The sequence below is a fragment of the Typopeltis vanoorti genome, chromosome 15, assembly GCF_054136105.1.
Source record: "Typopeltis vanoorti isolate ZY-2024b chromosome 15, IOZ_Tvanoo_1.0, whole genome shotgun sequence".
Lineage (NCBI taxonomy): Eukaryota > Metazoa > Arthropoda > Arachnida > Uropygi > Thelyphonidae > Typopeltis > Typopeltis vanoorti.
The window spans coordinates 65,927,716-65,941,111 of NC_143563.1; the positions used below are offsets into that span (position 1 = coordinate 65,927,716).

The 13,396-nt window shown below is 35.2% G+C and overlaps 1 protein-coding gene across 1 annotated transcript in view; it reads left to right on the plus strand.

Annotated features, from left to right (window-relative positions):
* LOC150098833 (uncharacterized) overlaps positions 1-13,396 on the plus strand; it is a 199,353-nt gene that overhangs the window by 93,361 nt on the left and 92,596 nt on the right. The window contains exon 3 of the mRNA XM_090404561.1: positions 6,068-6,375. Coding sequence (XP_090260687.1) covers positions 6,068-6,375 — 308 coding nt within the window. The remainder of the gene's footprint in view (positions 1-6,067; positions 6,376-13,396) is intronic.

Here is a 13,396-nt window from a genome sequence, read left to right on the forward strand (position 1 = left end):
GGTGAAAACAAGATATTACTGTTTTGCTCCTATTTAAACAGTCTCCATCTTTTAAAATAATCATCCAGTATAGTTAAGTCAGCTTTTAGAATTTCTTCTGTACGACTTATGCATTTATGCTGTACAGTTATTGTTATATCGTCAGCATAACAAAATTTCCTTGATGTAGTGAAGGGAAGATCAGATATATACAGATTGAATAATAAGGGAGATAAAACAGATCCCTGAGGCAATCCCTTATTTAACTTCCTTTTGCTGCTAGTTTCATTACCTATAGCCACTATAAATCTTCTATCTCTTAACATATTGTTAATGATATGGACTATTGTTTTACATGGGATAATTTTATATAATTTATATACAGATTGAATTATAAGGGAGATAAAACAGATCCCTGTGGCAATCCATTATTTAACTTACTTTTGCTGCTATTTTCATTACCTGTTGCCACTATAAATCTTCTATCTCTTAACATATTAATGATATGGACTATTGTTTTACATGGGATGATTTTATATAATTTATATAGAAGGCCTTGTCTCCAGATGGTGTCGAAGGCTGCTGATAAATCAATAAACGCTGCAGATGTTTTTAAGCATTTTTAAAAACCAGCTTCTATATGAGTTACTAAAGAGAGAACCTCGTCACAACACCCACGATTTGGTCTGAAGCCAGCTTGTTCTATTGGAACATGTTTAAAAATTGTAGAACTTATTCTATTATGAATAAGTCTCAAAGTTTATAACAACAACTGAGAAGAGTAATAGATTGGTAACTTTCCGGTTTATGATTAGGCTTACCAGGCTTTAAAATTGAAAGTGTTTTTGCTTTTTTAAAAGTAGAGGGAAGTTTACCAGTTGTAAGTATATCAGTATAGAACTTAGTTAACCAAGATCTTGCATTTCTTCCCAAATTAATGAAAAATTCTGGATGAATGTTATCAAAACCAGGAGTCCTACCAGGCTTTCATTCCTTTAAGGCTGCTTCAACTTCTTGTTGCACAAAAGGGCGTGCGAAGTTGGAAGCCATAGATGAAGACCTGTGAAATTCTTTTAGTTTTCTCTTAATATATCTTGTATGCTTTTTTGGTTGGGATATGTGATGTGTTAACAATATGTATGGCTAGTTGATCTGGGGAGATTCTTGGTTGTTCTTTAATCAATGGAACACTATCACCTCGTTTCCTGCTTTATGGCTGAAATGAGTAAAGTCTATTCCTTCAACTGTATTTATCCATTTTTTCCTTTGGGATATATCCAATTTTGCTAGAAGTTCGTCTGCTGTTTTTGGATCTTTGTTTATTTGATATTCCTTATAGAGCGATTTGCAATCTTTGCTCCAACCATGTATATAGTTATGCCTAACACCTCTAGGAATACTTTTCTTGGTAGCAAGCAGGACTACACCCATAAATCGATTAAAATTACTACTTATTGGAGATATCCAGCGAATACATTTGTCAAGTTCATTTGCATATTTGTTCCAGTCAGCCTTTTTAAAATTCCAGTGTGGAAAAGGCATTGATCTTATAAGTGTAATGAAAATACCAATGTCATTTAATACCGGTCTATATTGACTATGAGGAAAGTCAGTTAAGACCCTTCTTAAATTTTGCATAGGGTGACCTAAATTTTTTTGCTCACAAAACGTAAATCAGGATTATAGTCTCTTTTCCAGACTGCAGATCTTAAAGTGCCTTTGTCATCGAAGATTAAATGAAGATTATTTAGTTCGATCCAATCAGCAAGTTTTTCACCACATTCGTTGTTTCAGGCATAATTCCACTGTACATGGTGACTATTAATGACAGCGTACGGTTGAGCTTCTCTTTCAGCTTTGTCTGTGAAATTGGAGAAAGGAAGCCAGTCTGAATTATCAACTTTCAGATTTCCAGAGAAAATAATGTCACTGTTAAGGTAATTAGACAATGTAATTGACTTTTAAAGATAGTCAAATAAGTCCACAAAGTCATCAGAGTTAGGACAGTGATGTAAGGCAAGGAAATCTTGAGCCAAAGTAGATCAGGAGATTTTAGGTCTGATAACCTTTGGCATAAAATATTAGACTTGACAAATGCACATCTCCTGCCCTTGTAAAAAGCATCATGCATGATGAAATGTGTAAAGCTCCCATCACAGAGGATGATGAAGTCCAATTTTGAATAACACATCATGTTTGCATGTCTGTAAGTGGTAGTGGTGCATATCATTGATGTTAGAATTGAATCCCCCTGATGTTGGTAAAGTCAATATGGAATTTTTTTTTTGCATGGAAATTTGTCATTATTATTATTACTATTTGATATAATTTTGTTTTTTGCAGTTTGAGATTTTTTGATGATTTTTGTGGGAGATTTTTATAATGGCATCGACACTTTTTTGTTGTCTTTCATGATAATAAGCAGAATGTTAGGAAAATTTATAGGACAAGAATGAAAGTACTTATGGTGACAACTCACACACATAGTGTGCCCAGACTTCATTCCAAGTGTGGCCTTGACAGTGCTACCTCAGAATAAGCAGTAGCAGTGGTATTTACCAGCAGATTGGGAAATCTACTAAAGTGTTACCAATACTGGTGGCTGGCTCCCTAGTTAACATATTCCGTGCCTTGTCATTCAGGTGAATGGAAAGGCATGGTGAACTTTCCATTCAGGCCATTTACAATTTCCACTGTTAAAAGAAACATTATCCGTGTAATATTTCATAATATCGATTAATACACGATTTATATCTAGCACATTTATCATGTCATAGGTTGTATGTGACCCATGTGGCATAGTGATTTGTTTCCATTCAAGGCAGCACTTCTGTCGTTGGTGTTCAACTACTACACAGGGCTCTCACATTCATACTTTGCGTGTATGCCAAGCAATTTATCAATTTTTGTTACATTGAGGCATCAACCTACCAGACAGGTTTGGTGCACTAAATTATTTGTGGAAAGTGCCCTTGTAATAACAAATATGGCATTACCTGAAAATGTTTCTTGGTGATACATCTGATGAAATAGTTTTGCCACATAAAGTGAAATGTCATCAGGCCCTTACAGATTATATCATCTGAAGAAGAATTTGCAAGCAATACGTGAAGCAGAATACAGGTATCTCCTAAATGCTATTGAATTTTATCCAGTTCTGAGAGGGAAGATAACAGAGACAATAACAACGATATTGAATGGAAATATTAATTTTTTTTTTAAAAGTGGTCAGACCCAGTTGGAAAGCAACATTATCTAATACCAGTTGCAGGCACCCCAGGTTTCAAATTATTAGATGTTAACATACAGGATTGTAAGAAAATGGGAGATTTTTATTTGTTCTTGGTTTTGGAAGAAATATTTGAAATAATAGCAGACCAGACTAATTTGTATGCATTTCAAGTACCATCCAAAAGATCATCAACATGCTTGATTGAGTAGATCTCTGCCACAAAAGATGAGATCAAAAGATTTTTTGGCTTTGTTATATAGATGGGATTAGTAAAGCTTCCTGATTCTTTGCACATTTGCACAAACTATCTCTCACTCTCTCACTCGCACTCACTCACTCACTCACTCACTCACTCACTCACTCACTCACTCACTCACTCACTCACACACACACACACACACACACACACACACACACACACACACACACACACAAAATTTATCTCTTGAAATTGTTTTGAACTTATCTTGTGGTTGCTGCATTTTGCAAATGTATAAACAAGTTCAACTATGATCGTTTATATACATCAGAATTCTCATTGATTCATTGAATAAAAATTTCCAGAAGTATTATGGTCCAGCTGAAATTGTCTATCGTAAAAAGATACAAATATGAGATCAAGTTATTCAAATTGTGTTCTGCAAAGGACAACTCCTATAAACATATTGTTTTGTGAAAATGTATTAGGAAAAGAATACACACTATTGTTATTATATCCTACATGGAGTTGGCAGACTCATCATGAGAGGTTCATTGAATTGACAACATATTTATCGTACTGAATCTTAAAATCCTTATCACTCCCTGCATTAACAACATATTCTGGTAATGTGTTCCATTCACTCACAATTCTTCATATAAAAAATCTACTCTTCGCCACACTTTTACATAACTTCTAGGTATGGCCTCTAATTCTTCAACTCTTTTTATTATTCCCTCTGGATTAATTTGATAAAATCCCCTCACTAACTTAAACATCTCTATCATATCACCTTTTTTTCCTTCTATCCATCAAACTATACAGTCACATTCCTTCACCTCTCTCTCTCTCTCTCTCTCTCCATAGTCAACATCCCAGAGTCCTGATATTGTCTTAGTAACTCATCTCTGGACTCTGCAGTGTTTTTGCATCACAATGAAAACCAGTTGACCAAATCGGAGCACATTAGCCAAGTTTGGTCTGACCAGTGGCAGCACTATGATGTGCAGTCTTTGCAACACTTGCCATATGCCTGCTAAACTTCAGTCTATTTACTGTCAACAATTACTTCCCAATCACAAATCCCATCCACTTCCTGCAGTATAGTGCCATCAATATAATATAATAATACTTATTAAAACTACACTCCTACTCATTTGTCCAAGTAAAAAAGTCTATTCAAATCTTCCTGGTGGGAATTAATATCAGTAGTAATTTACCTTAACTTTGCATTATCAGCAAACAGCTAAAGACCCTCGGTCAGTCCACATGATATATCATTTACAAACAAGTTAAACAGCAGGGACTCAAGATCAGAACCATGAAGCATGTCACTAGCTCATGTTATGGAGCATGAGTTTCCCAAAAGAGCTCCATGGAGAACCATGGAGCTCTTTTGGGAAACTCCATTATACACAACTTGTTGATATCATTCAGAGAGCCAATCTCCAATTCATCTAACCAATATACTATCTGTTCCCATCCTCTGTAGCTTATATACCAACTTATCATATGGTAATCTATCAAATGCTTTTGTAAAGACCAAGAACATGATTTTCTCTTATCTATTACACTTATTACTTTATCATAATATGGAAGTAAATTACATAGCCTTTACAAATCCATGCTGACCATCTTTATTGATAATTAGTATAGGAGTAGGATTTGGCAAGGAAGTTAATTAGTGCAAATACTTGTCTAGTTGGGACATTTTGGGAACCATTTGTGAAATTTTGAAGTGGTTTCAAAAAAAAAAAAAAAAAAAAAAATGAAGTGAGGGGAACTGTTTGCACAAGAAGGTAAGAGGGGTATTATTATAGCTTTGAAATGGAAAGATAAGCACAATGTCCTCTCATTATCCACTAAGCATTCAATTGAAACAGTTACTGTTACCAAAAAAAAAAAAGAAGACAACTGTACCAGCTCAGAAATGATTGTTAATTATAACAAAGCTAAATGTTAGCTGATATGTCATAAAATGGCAACATGCAGGAATTCATTACTCAAATGCATCAAGTAGTACAGAAAACTGGCATTTGCACTTCTGCTGAATACATTTGTGATAAATGCATGGATAATGTTCAACAGTATAAATGATGATAATAATATCTTAATCATTGAATTCAGAAAAGCAGTTACGTGTTTAATGCAATGCCAAGATAAACTGTGAGGGATTGACTTATCCCCCAAAATTACAAAAACCAAAAGGCAAAGTGTTGAGTGTGAGGCACTATTTCTGGGTCTGTTATGGGGGGAGGTAAAAAATTTTTAGTTTTTGGTGCTTTTAAGTCTCAACTAATATGCACTAAATGCCGCATTTTTAAAACAGCGTTTTTTATTATAGATCTTGCCAGGCCTTAAAGTGCGAAGTCAGTATAATTGTGATTTTTTGTGTGTGGGTGCACTTGTGTTCACTAATTTTAAGATGTATTATAGTTAAATGCAAAGAGATGATATTTGGCATTTAAAAAAAAAAAAAGTAATTTTGCTAAATCATAACTTTTTTCCCAATTGTGTTTGATCTCTGCAGTGACTTAGACAAGGCATCAAGTAAGATTTTACTCTATTGGAAAATTTAAACAATCAAATTATTATAAAGAGAATATGTTAATTGCAGTCCATATAAAAATTCATTTTTATATCTTTATTTTTTCTAGTCCCAGTGAATGCCATCTTAACTCTCTTCAGGAAGTTGCAGCATATCTTCAGACTGATGGCACTTGTAAATGTGGATTAGAGTGTCCATTAATTATTGGTAAAGCTTTTAGTTTTGATCCAATGGTGCTATCTAGGCCATGGAATGTGGCAGACTTTTCATGGAATGATCCAACTAAACTCTGTAATCACAAAAGAAAAATTGTAGCCATGGCAACCTTTCAGAACAGTACTAATTTTCACTCAGCTCTGAAACCTGTGAAACCTGCCTCACCTTCAAATATACAAGCAGAGTCCTCATGTAAAAAAGGTAAGATTTGTTAATGGTTTAATTTATGTGCATCTTATGTATATTTTCACACCATAAGTGTATGTTGTAAACATATGCATGTTTACAACATACACTTAAAGGATAACCGTTTTTGTGTCTTGTTTAGTTCTGGCATTCCATTTTCATAGACTGCACCTATGCCATCCTTTCTTTTCCATTTTTTCACATTCCATAAAGAAGACATCTACTCTTCTGCACACTGTGTCAAAAGTTATCAAATGGTGCTACTTTGTGAATATGTCATGGGAAAAATCTCTTGGGAATAGAGATTTTTAATTATTGTTTCTTTTATTTATGGTTTTTGATATCATTCACACATGAAGTTGTAGATTAGGTGATGAAAGCTGTTTCAGAGATTACAGGTAGATAGAATGAAGGATGAAAATGAGAGGCTTGACGAGCTGCTACTTGCTTTTTCTTATAGACTTAGGGGAAAGTGGTGGAATAATGAATGCCACTTCAGTAGAGCAGACCTCATGGAGAGTACCTGTAGCAAAACCATAAAGAAGCAGGCTCTCTGTAAGAAAGAATTTGGAGTTTGTAAGATAAGTAATCAAACTTGTCTTCATCCAGACAGCATTAAGGATTTTGAGGAAGGAATTACTCCAAAGTTTGATTACAGTATATTAAGGTTATGTATATTTGACGCTTGTATTATTTTTAATACTATTGCTAGTGTCTTGACTTCAGGGCTGGGGGGGGGGGGGTGAAAAGGCTATAGATGTGGAGGGGGGGGGGGTGAGTGGTGAGTGTGTGTGCACTCGCGTGCCAAGAAATGCTAGGGATGATTGTCAACCTAAGAGAAAAACTCCAGTCTTGTTTGGGAATCTTAGTATTATCAAAATCTTCTTTATGAGAAAGAATTCAGATTGTTTTAGTAGCATTGAAGCCAAACTAAGTTGTTATGGTCCATTTGGAGATTGGTATGAAGATTTCTGTTTAAGGCATTGGTTGTGTGAAAAACTATGTAGCTTGGAATGGTTTGGCATTGTAATTTTTTTTTTATTTTTAAACTCTAAAGAGGAAGAGGAATGGAATGTGCTGTCATCAATCATGTGCTCTGGATTTGAGTAGTGAAAGAAGGACATTAATATATGAGGAATAACAAAAGAACACTCCCGGAGCATTCACACATTGGTAGAGAAATCTGATGAGAGGAAGATCCATATGTATTGAAACAAAACTGGCAACCATCTGCAAAGGGTAGAAAACAGACCATAAGGTAATATTTTCTGAATAATTAATTGGAATATGTATCTTAGCATATACAGGGATGGTGCTAGTGAAGCACAGAGCAAAAGCTGTGTGTTGCACACGTTCTACAGATAAGTCTTTTATGTTAGTGGATATTAGTAATTTTAGTAATTATTTTAGTTATGTCTTACTTTTAGACTGTAAAGTGTGTTTGTGAAATTTAATATGGGATATTGTTTGAGAAACCATTTTAATACATGGCACTGATGCATACAAGGAAAATGGTTGCCGAGTTTAGCATGAAGGATTTTGTACAATGTAGTATATGTTTTTTGTATGCATTGACAAGAGTTGAATGGGTTGATTGTGACCAGAGAGAGAATTTATCATAAATGTTTTATGTGCCAGTGCAAGAAATGTGAATCATGTAGAAAGTGTGAAAATGAATTGATGAATGTTAATAATGTAAGGAAAGATAGCGAAAGTTGTCTGGCGAATGTGTTTGGAATCAGAGTGTGAAAGAAATGGCTGATGAAGTGACAGTAAGAAGGGAAATAGTGAGTTTAAATTGCATCATATTGCGTCCTTCACAGGACAAAATGGGAACTAGAGCAACTGGGGAAATGATTGTGTGGTATGGCAGGTGGGAGAATGAAAGAAAATGTGGATTCAGAAAGTATGAAAGTGCAAGAAAATGCAAATAAGGATATGTTAATTTATGGAGATCCGATGATAAGAGGTTTACCAAATGGGCAAGTGACAAAACCCATGTTTCCCATGTGCGACAATCAAGGATGCTAGTGACACTGTTAGTTTGCAGAAGGGGAGAAGTGAAAGAGATGATTTATTGTAGGAACAAATTATTTGAATGGGGAGAAATATGCAATGAGAGAAGATATGAAAGAGTTGTTGCAAGAAGCAAAAATGAAGGAGTAAGGAAGTGAAAATTGTGAGTCTGCTGCCTCGGTATGACAGGGCAGAGTTGAGAAGAATGGTTGCGATTGCTAATGAGTCCATGAGAAGATTGTGCAGGACGAAAGGTGTGCAGTTTATTTATGAACGGAGTGAATTTGATAGATGTAAGGACATGTATGTATGTATGTATATTTGACTAATGCCAAAAACTCCTCTCCCTTATTCCTAACCACTCGGCCAACCAGGCTGGTTGGCCGAGTGGTTAGCATATCCGCTCTCCAGCCAAGAGGCTGCGGGTTCGAATCCCACGTAGGCATGGATGTTTATTTATGATTGTCCTCTCCCAATATAGACTTGGTCACCATGGGACTAGTAGACCCAAAACCTCCTGCAATGGAAGAGGCCTTCACCCTGCAGTGGGTAGAAAAATAGGCTGGAAAAAAAAAATGTGATGAACTACATTTAAACGGTTTTGGAATTAGATGTTTGGAGTTTAGTGAGAGTTTGGAAGTGCAAGACCAGGAAAACTAGAGATATTAGAGAGGATGCAATCAAGCAAGTGATTAATGATAAATGAGCATGTGTACAGAAATGACAGAAATCATTCAATGCTTAATTTTAGAGGTTTCCGATTCGATTGAGTTGGTAATGACATTATACAAGAGATACATGTGAGTGCAAGAAGATATTGAAATGCATGTATGTGAATGTTAGAAGTATCAGGAATAAGGGAGAGGAGTTTTTGGCATTAGTCAGTTCAACTTGGACGAACATTATAGGCATCAGTGAAATCTAGTTGACAGAAAACGATATAGTTACAAGGATAAAATGTAAAGGGTATTGTATTTGCCAGTAGGATGGAGGAAATAAGATAGGAGGTGGGGTATTGCTGATGATAGCTGAATACATCCAACAAAATTAGAAGTTAGAAGATATTAGGTTTTGAGGAGATGGTTCATTTGAGGCTGTCTGGCATGAGTTAGAGGCCAATAGGACAAAATATATTGTTGGTTGCTTCTATAGACCTGGGAGCCCATAGAAAGATGTAGATGTCATGGATTGGCAGATTAGTGCAATGAATGCAGGCCGAATAATCATTACATTAGACTTTAACTATGCAGACATAAATTGGAGGAAGGAAAGGGAGCATGGCAAGATGGAAGTGAAATTTATACAGTTGTTAAAGGATAATTACATGAAACAACATGTTATAGATAGGACAATGTGTGCGAGTGTATTGGATCTGATGATTGTATTCGAAAATATACAGCAATCCCTCGATTAATGCACCTAATGCATTCTTTAAAACTGGCGCATTAATCGAAAATGCACTAATCGAATATAGTAACCTATGAGAAAATGTATAATTCATTCCTCAGATTTCTTTTTTGACCCTTAATTTTTTTTAATAAAAGAATTAGGGTATGTCTCAGGGCCTAGTTAAAGGGAAACCATGAAGCTAAATGACAATAAAACATATTCAGAATATAAATTTATTATTCTGTTTCTTTTTTCATACAACTGACAGTATGGCCCTATTGCCTCTTCTGTAAATTTTACTGGTTCTCTCTTCACCAGGGTCAGTTTATTTCAAATCTCGTCTGTGATTAGAACATCTAAGCATTGCTGCTTAAAAACTTCGATTGTACGAAAACTATTTTCAAATTGTTTCTATGAAACAGCTTGTCAGTGATTAAATTTTCTTCATATTTTTCAGGATCTTCCTGCTGTGCATCTAAATTTAGTGGGTCGGAATCACTCAACTTCTCAGAATGAGATTTAATTAACTTAGATTCATTTGAAAAGCCTCTAAAATCATTTGCACAATGTGGAAGAATGTGCTTCCAAATGGCTCGCGTATTGCTAGCAGTAATTTCATTTGCCTTTGCGACTTTATAACCAGGCTGAGATTTCTCTGATTTGGCTAGAAAAGTCTTGGAAGGCATTCACTTCCAAAAAAAAAAAAAGGCTGGTTTCATTGACATTAAATATTTGTTGATCACAATAGTCTCCTTACACAATTTTCTTCAAAATCTCGTCTGTGATTAGAACATCATGCAGGTTATTTCTCTTTTTGAAACACTCAAATTACCCAGCACTGACATGGAATTCTTCTTTTCCATCATTGATAGCCCTTTCTTTCCAGGTTACAAAGAGATAATGCTTTTGATTTAATAAGGCCAGTGTTTAGCGGGATCCGTTTTTGGTTATAATCTTCGATCCATGTAAAACGAAGTCTCTAATTCAATCATTATAATACTTTGATTTCTAGTGCATGCGTGATGAACTTGAAGTAGCCTTACCTTTCTCTTTGTATTCAGCACTTGATTTACCCATCTTTGTGTTCTTGTCCTATTTTTGCTCTAGACTCGCCTTGTTTTTTTTTTTTCTTTATTATTTCAGGTTTTTCTTCCAATCAGATTACTTTTCGAATCATTTTAACACTTCTATTTTTTGCTCACTAATTCTTTACTGATGATTAAAGGTTAGGAAAATAATTTAAAATAAAAAAGCAAGGAAAATAATTGCATGAGATATGATTAGCAAAATGCTATGTAAAGCAGACGACATAAATTTTGGCAGTAAATTTGGAACACGGTGTATATGGAAATAGTGTAGTATGCCATTAAAAAATAACTTTGTAAAATGTTTCAAATCGGTAACTAAATTATTTCATCCTGGTGAGTAATTTTTTAAAATAGTTAGCCATAAGAAATGTATAGATTCGAAAATTTTTAAAATGTGTAACTTTTTTTTTAAGATGTATATAGGTGCACTAATCGAATTTGGGTTTAAAAAAAAATGACGCACAAATCGGGGGTGCATTAATGGAGTGATTGCTGTATCCATAACAAATATAGACACTTTGCCTCCAGTTGGGGAGAGTGACCATGTAGTCTTGTTCTGGGAAGTTGCTAAACGCGGAATTCTCTGTCAAGAATGGCTTTATGTTCAATTATAACGCTGGTAATTATGATAGGCTTGGGAGTCATCTTTGAGCAGTGCCATGGCTTGGGAAGCTACAAAGAAAGAATGTTAATAGTGCATGGGAAGTGGTCAGAGATTGTTTGAGAGATGCAGTATCAGATTATCAGACTGGTTATCCAAAGTCAGGAAGATAAACCAAATGGGAATTAAGTGGATGAGTAGAGATATAAAGTAAGAGATGCAAAAAAAAATAAAACATTGTGGAGGGAATATAAAGAAAAAGGTGATCAGCATGCTAATGCACATTACAAAGTGCAAGAAAGAAGGATGATTAGTTTGCTAAGACAGGCCAAATCAGATTATGAGAGAAAATTAACTAAGCAGGCCAAAGTAAACCCAGAAGAGTTTTGTCATTATGTAGCAAATAAGAGATAAAATGACTATCATGGGATGACTTTAGCATGTTCATTGACAATCACGCGATATCGCATGATGCAAGTTCTCGCCAGGTGGCCGATCACGCGTTATCGCGTGGACGTCGATATCGAGTAAAAAAAATTCGGCCACCACACGAAATTCCAATTTTCAGCTTGGCAATGAACGTGTTAACCAGTGCTGATAGTAAGAAGGTGACAGAGGCAAAAGAAATAGTTGAGTTATTGAATGATCATTTTACAAAAGCATATCATCCAGGTGGAGATTTTGCAGTTGCTGATGTGACAGTGATACATATGAAAATTGAGGTAAATGAAGATATGTTCAGCATATTGAAAAATATGAATGTGAACACAGCAGTGGGAATGGATGGCATGTCAGTCCGTGTACTGTGTGAATGTGCAAGAGAATTGGCATTGCCTCTGAAGTTCATTCTGAGTCTCAGCTCTGGCAGGGTTCGAGGGAAGTGGAAAGAGGGTAAGATAGTCCCATTGCATAAAGGTGGCTCCAAGACAGAGATAGCAAACTACAAACCAATTAATATATTAGGAGTGGTTGTTAAAGTATTGAAAAATTGGTTAAAGGTGAAATCCAACAGTTGGTGGATAGAGATGTAATACTCTATAGTGGGCGGCACGGTTTTGTAAAAGGTGGATTCATTTTTACTTAGTAATTTATTCGCACTTTAATAAAGTGACAGCAAAATTAGATAAATACCTATACCATGATATTGCTGGACTTTGCAAAGACATTTGACAGAATACCACATGGAAAACTGTAACAAAAGTTAGAGCAAATGGGGAACTGATGTGAAGATAGTAGCATGGATGGATGGGGGAGGTGCTAACAGACAGCACTAGAGAGTTGTATGTGGAGCAGAATCCAGGAGAATGATGGCGACTAGGGTAGTACCTCGGGATTCTTTACTATGGCCACTACTCCTTAATTTGTCATTTGTATATCAATGATGTAAGGAAAGATTTAAGAGGGGATATTCAGTTGTTTGCTGATGATGCAAAACTCTCTGGGGAGAGCAATAGATGATAAAGATTATGTATATATCCTGCAAGATGATTTAAATAAATTGGCATTGTGTGCAAAGGATAATTATTGTGAATTTAATGTTGCAAAATGTACAAAGATATTAAAGAGGATTTAAAAAATTGGTGCAAAGAAAATTTTTCAATATGTGACAAACAGAACTTGAGGTATCTTTGGAAATTTTTTAAGAGTGTGGTTAGTAGGAGTTTGCTGATCAGATTTTCTGCATGGAGAGTGGAATGGATTGCCAGAATTAGTTGAGAGTTCTCTGACAGTGAATGAGTTTAAGGAGAGGTATGATAGGTTTTATCTGTATAATAGTTTGGATCTCCTGCGATGAGTTTCTGGACTACATGTAAATACAGTGTAATAATGTAGCATGTATTTACCTCAGTGATTGTGCTGATCCATTTAATTTATTTGCAACATAACAAACTCAGCAGAACTGTTCAAATTAAATGTAATGGCTAATTATATGAAGAGCCAA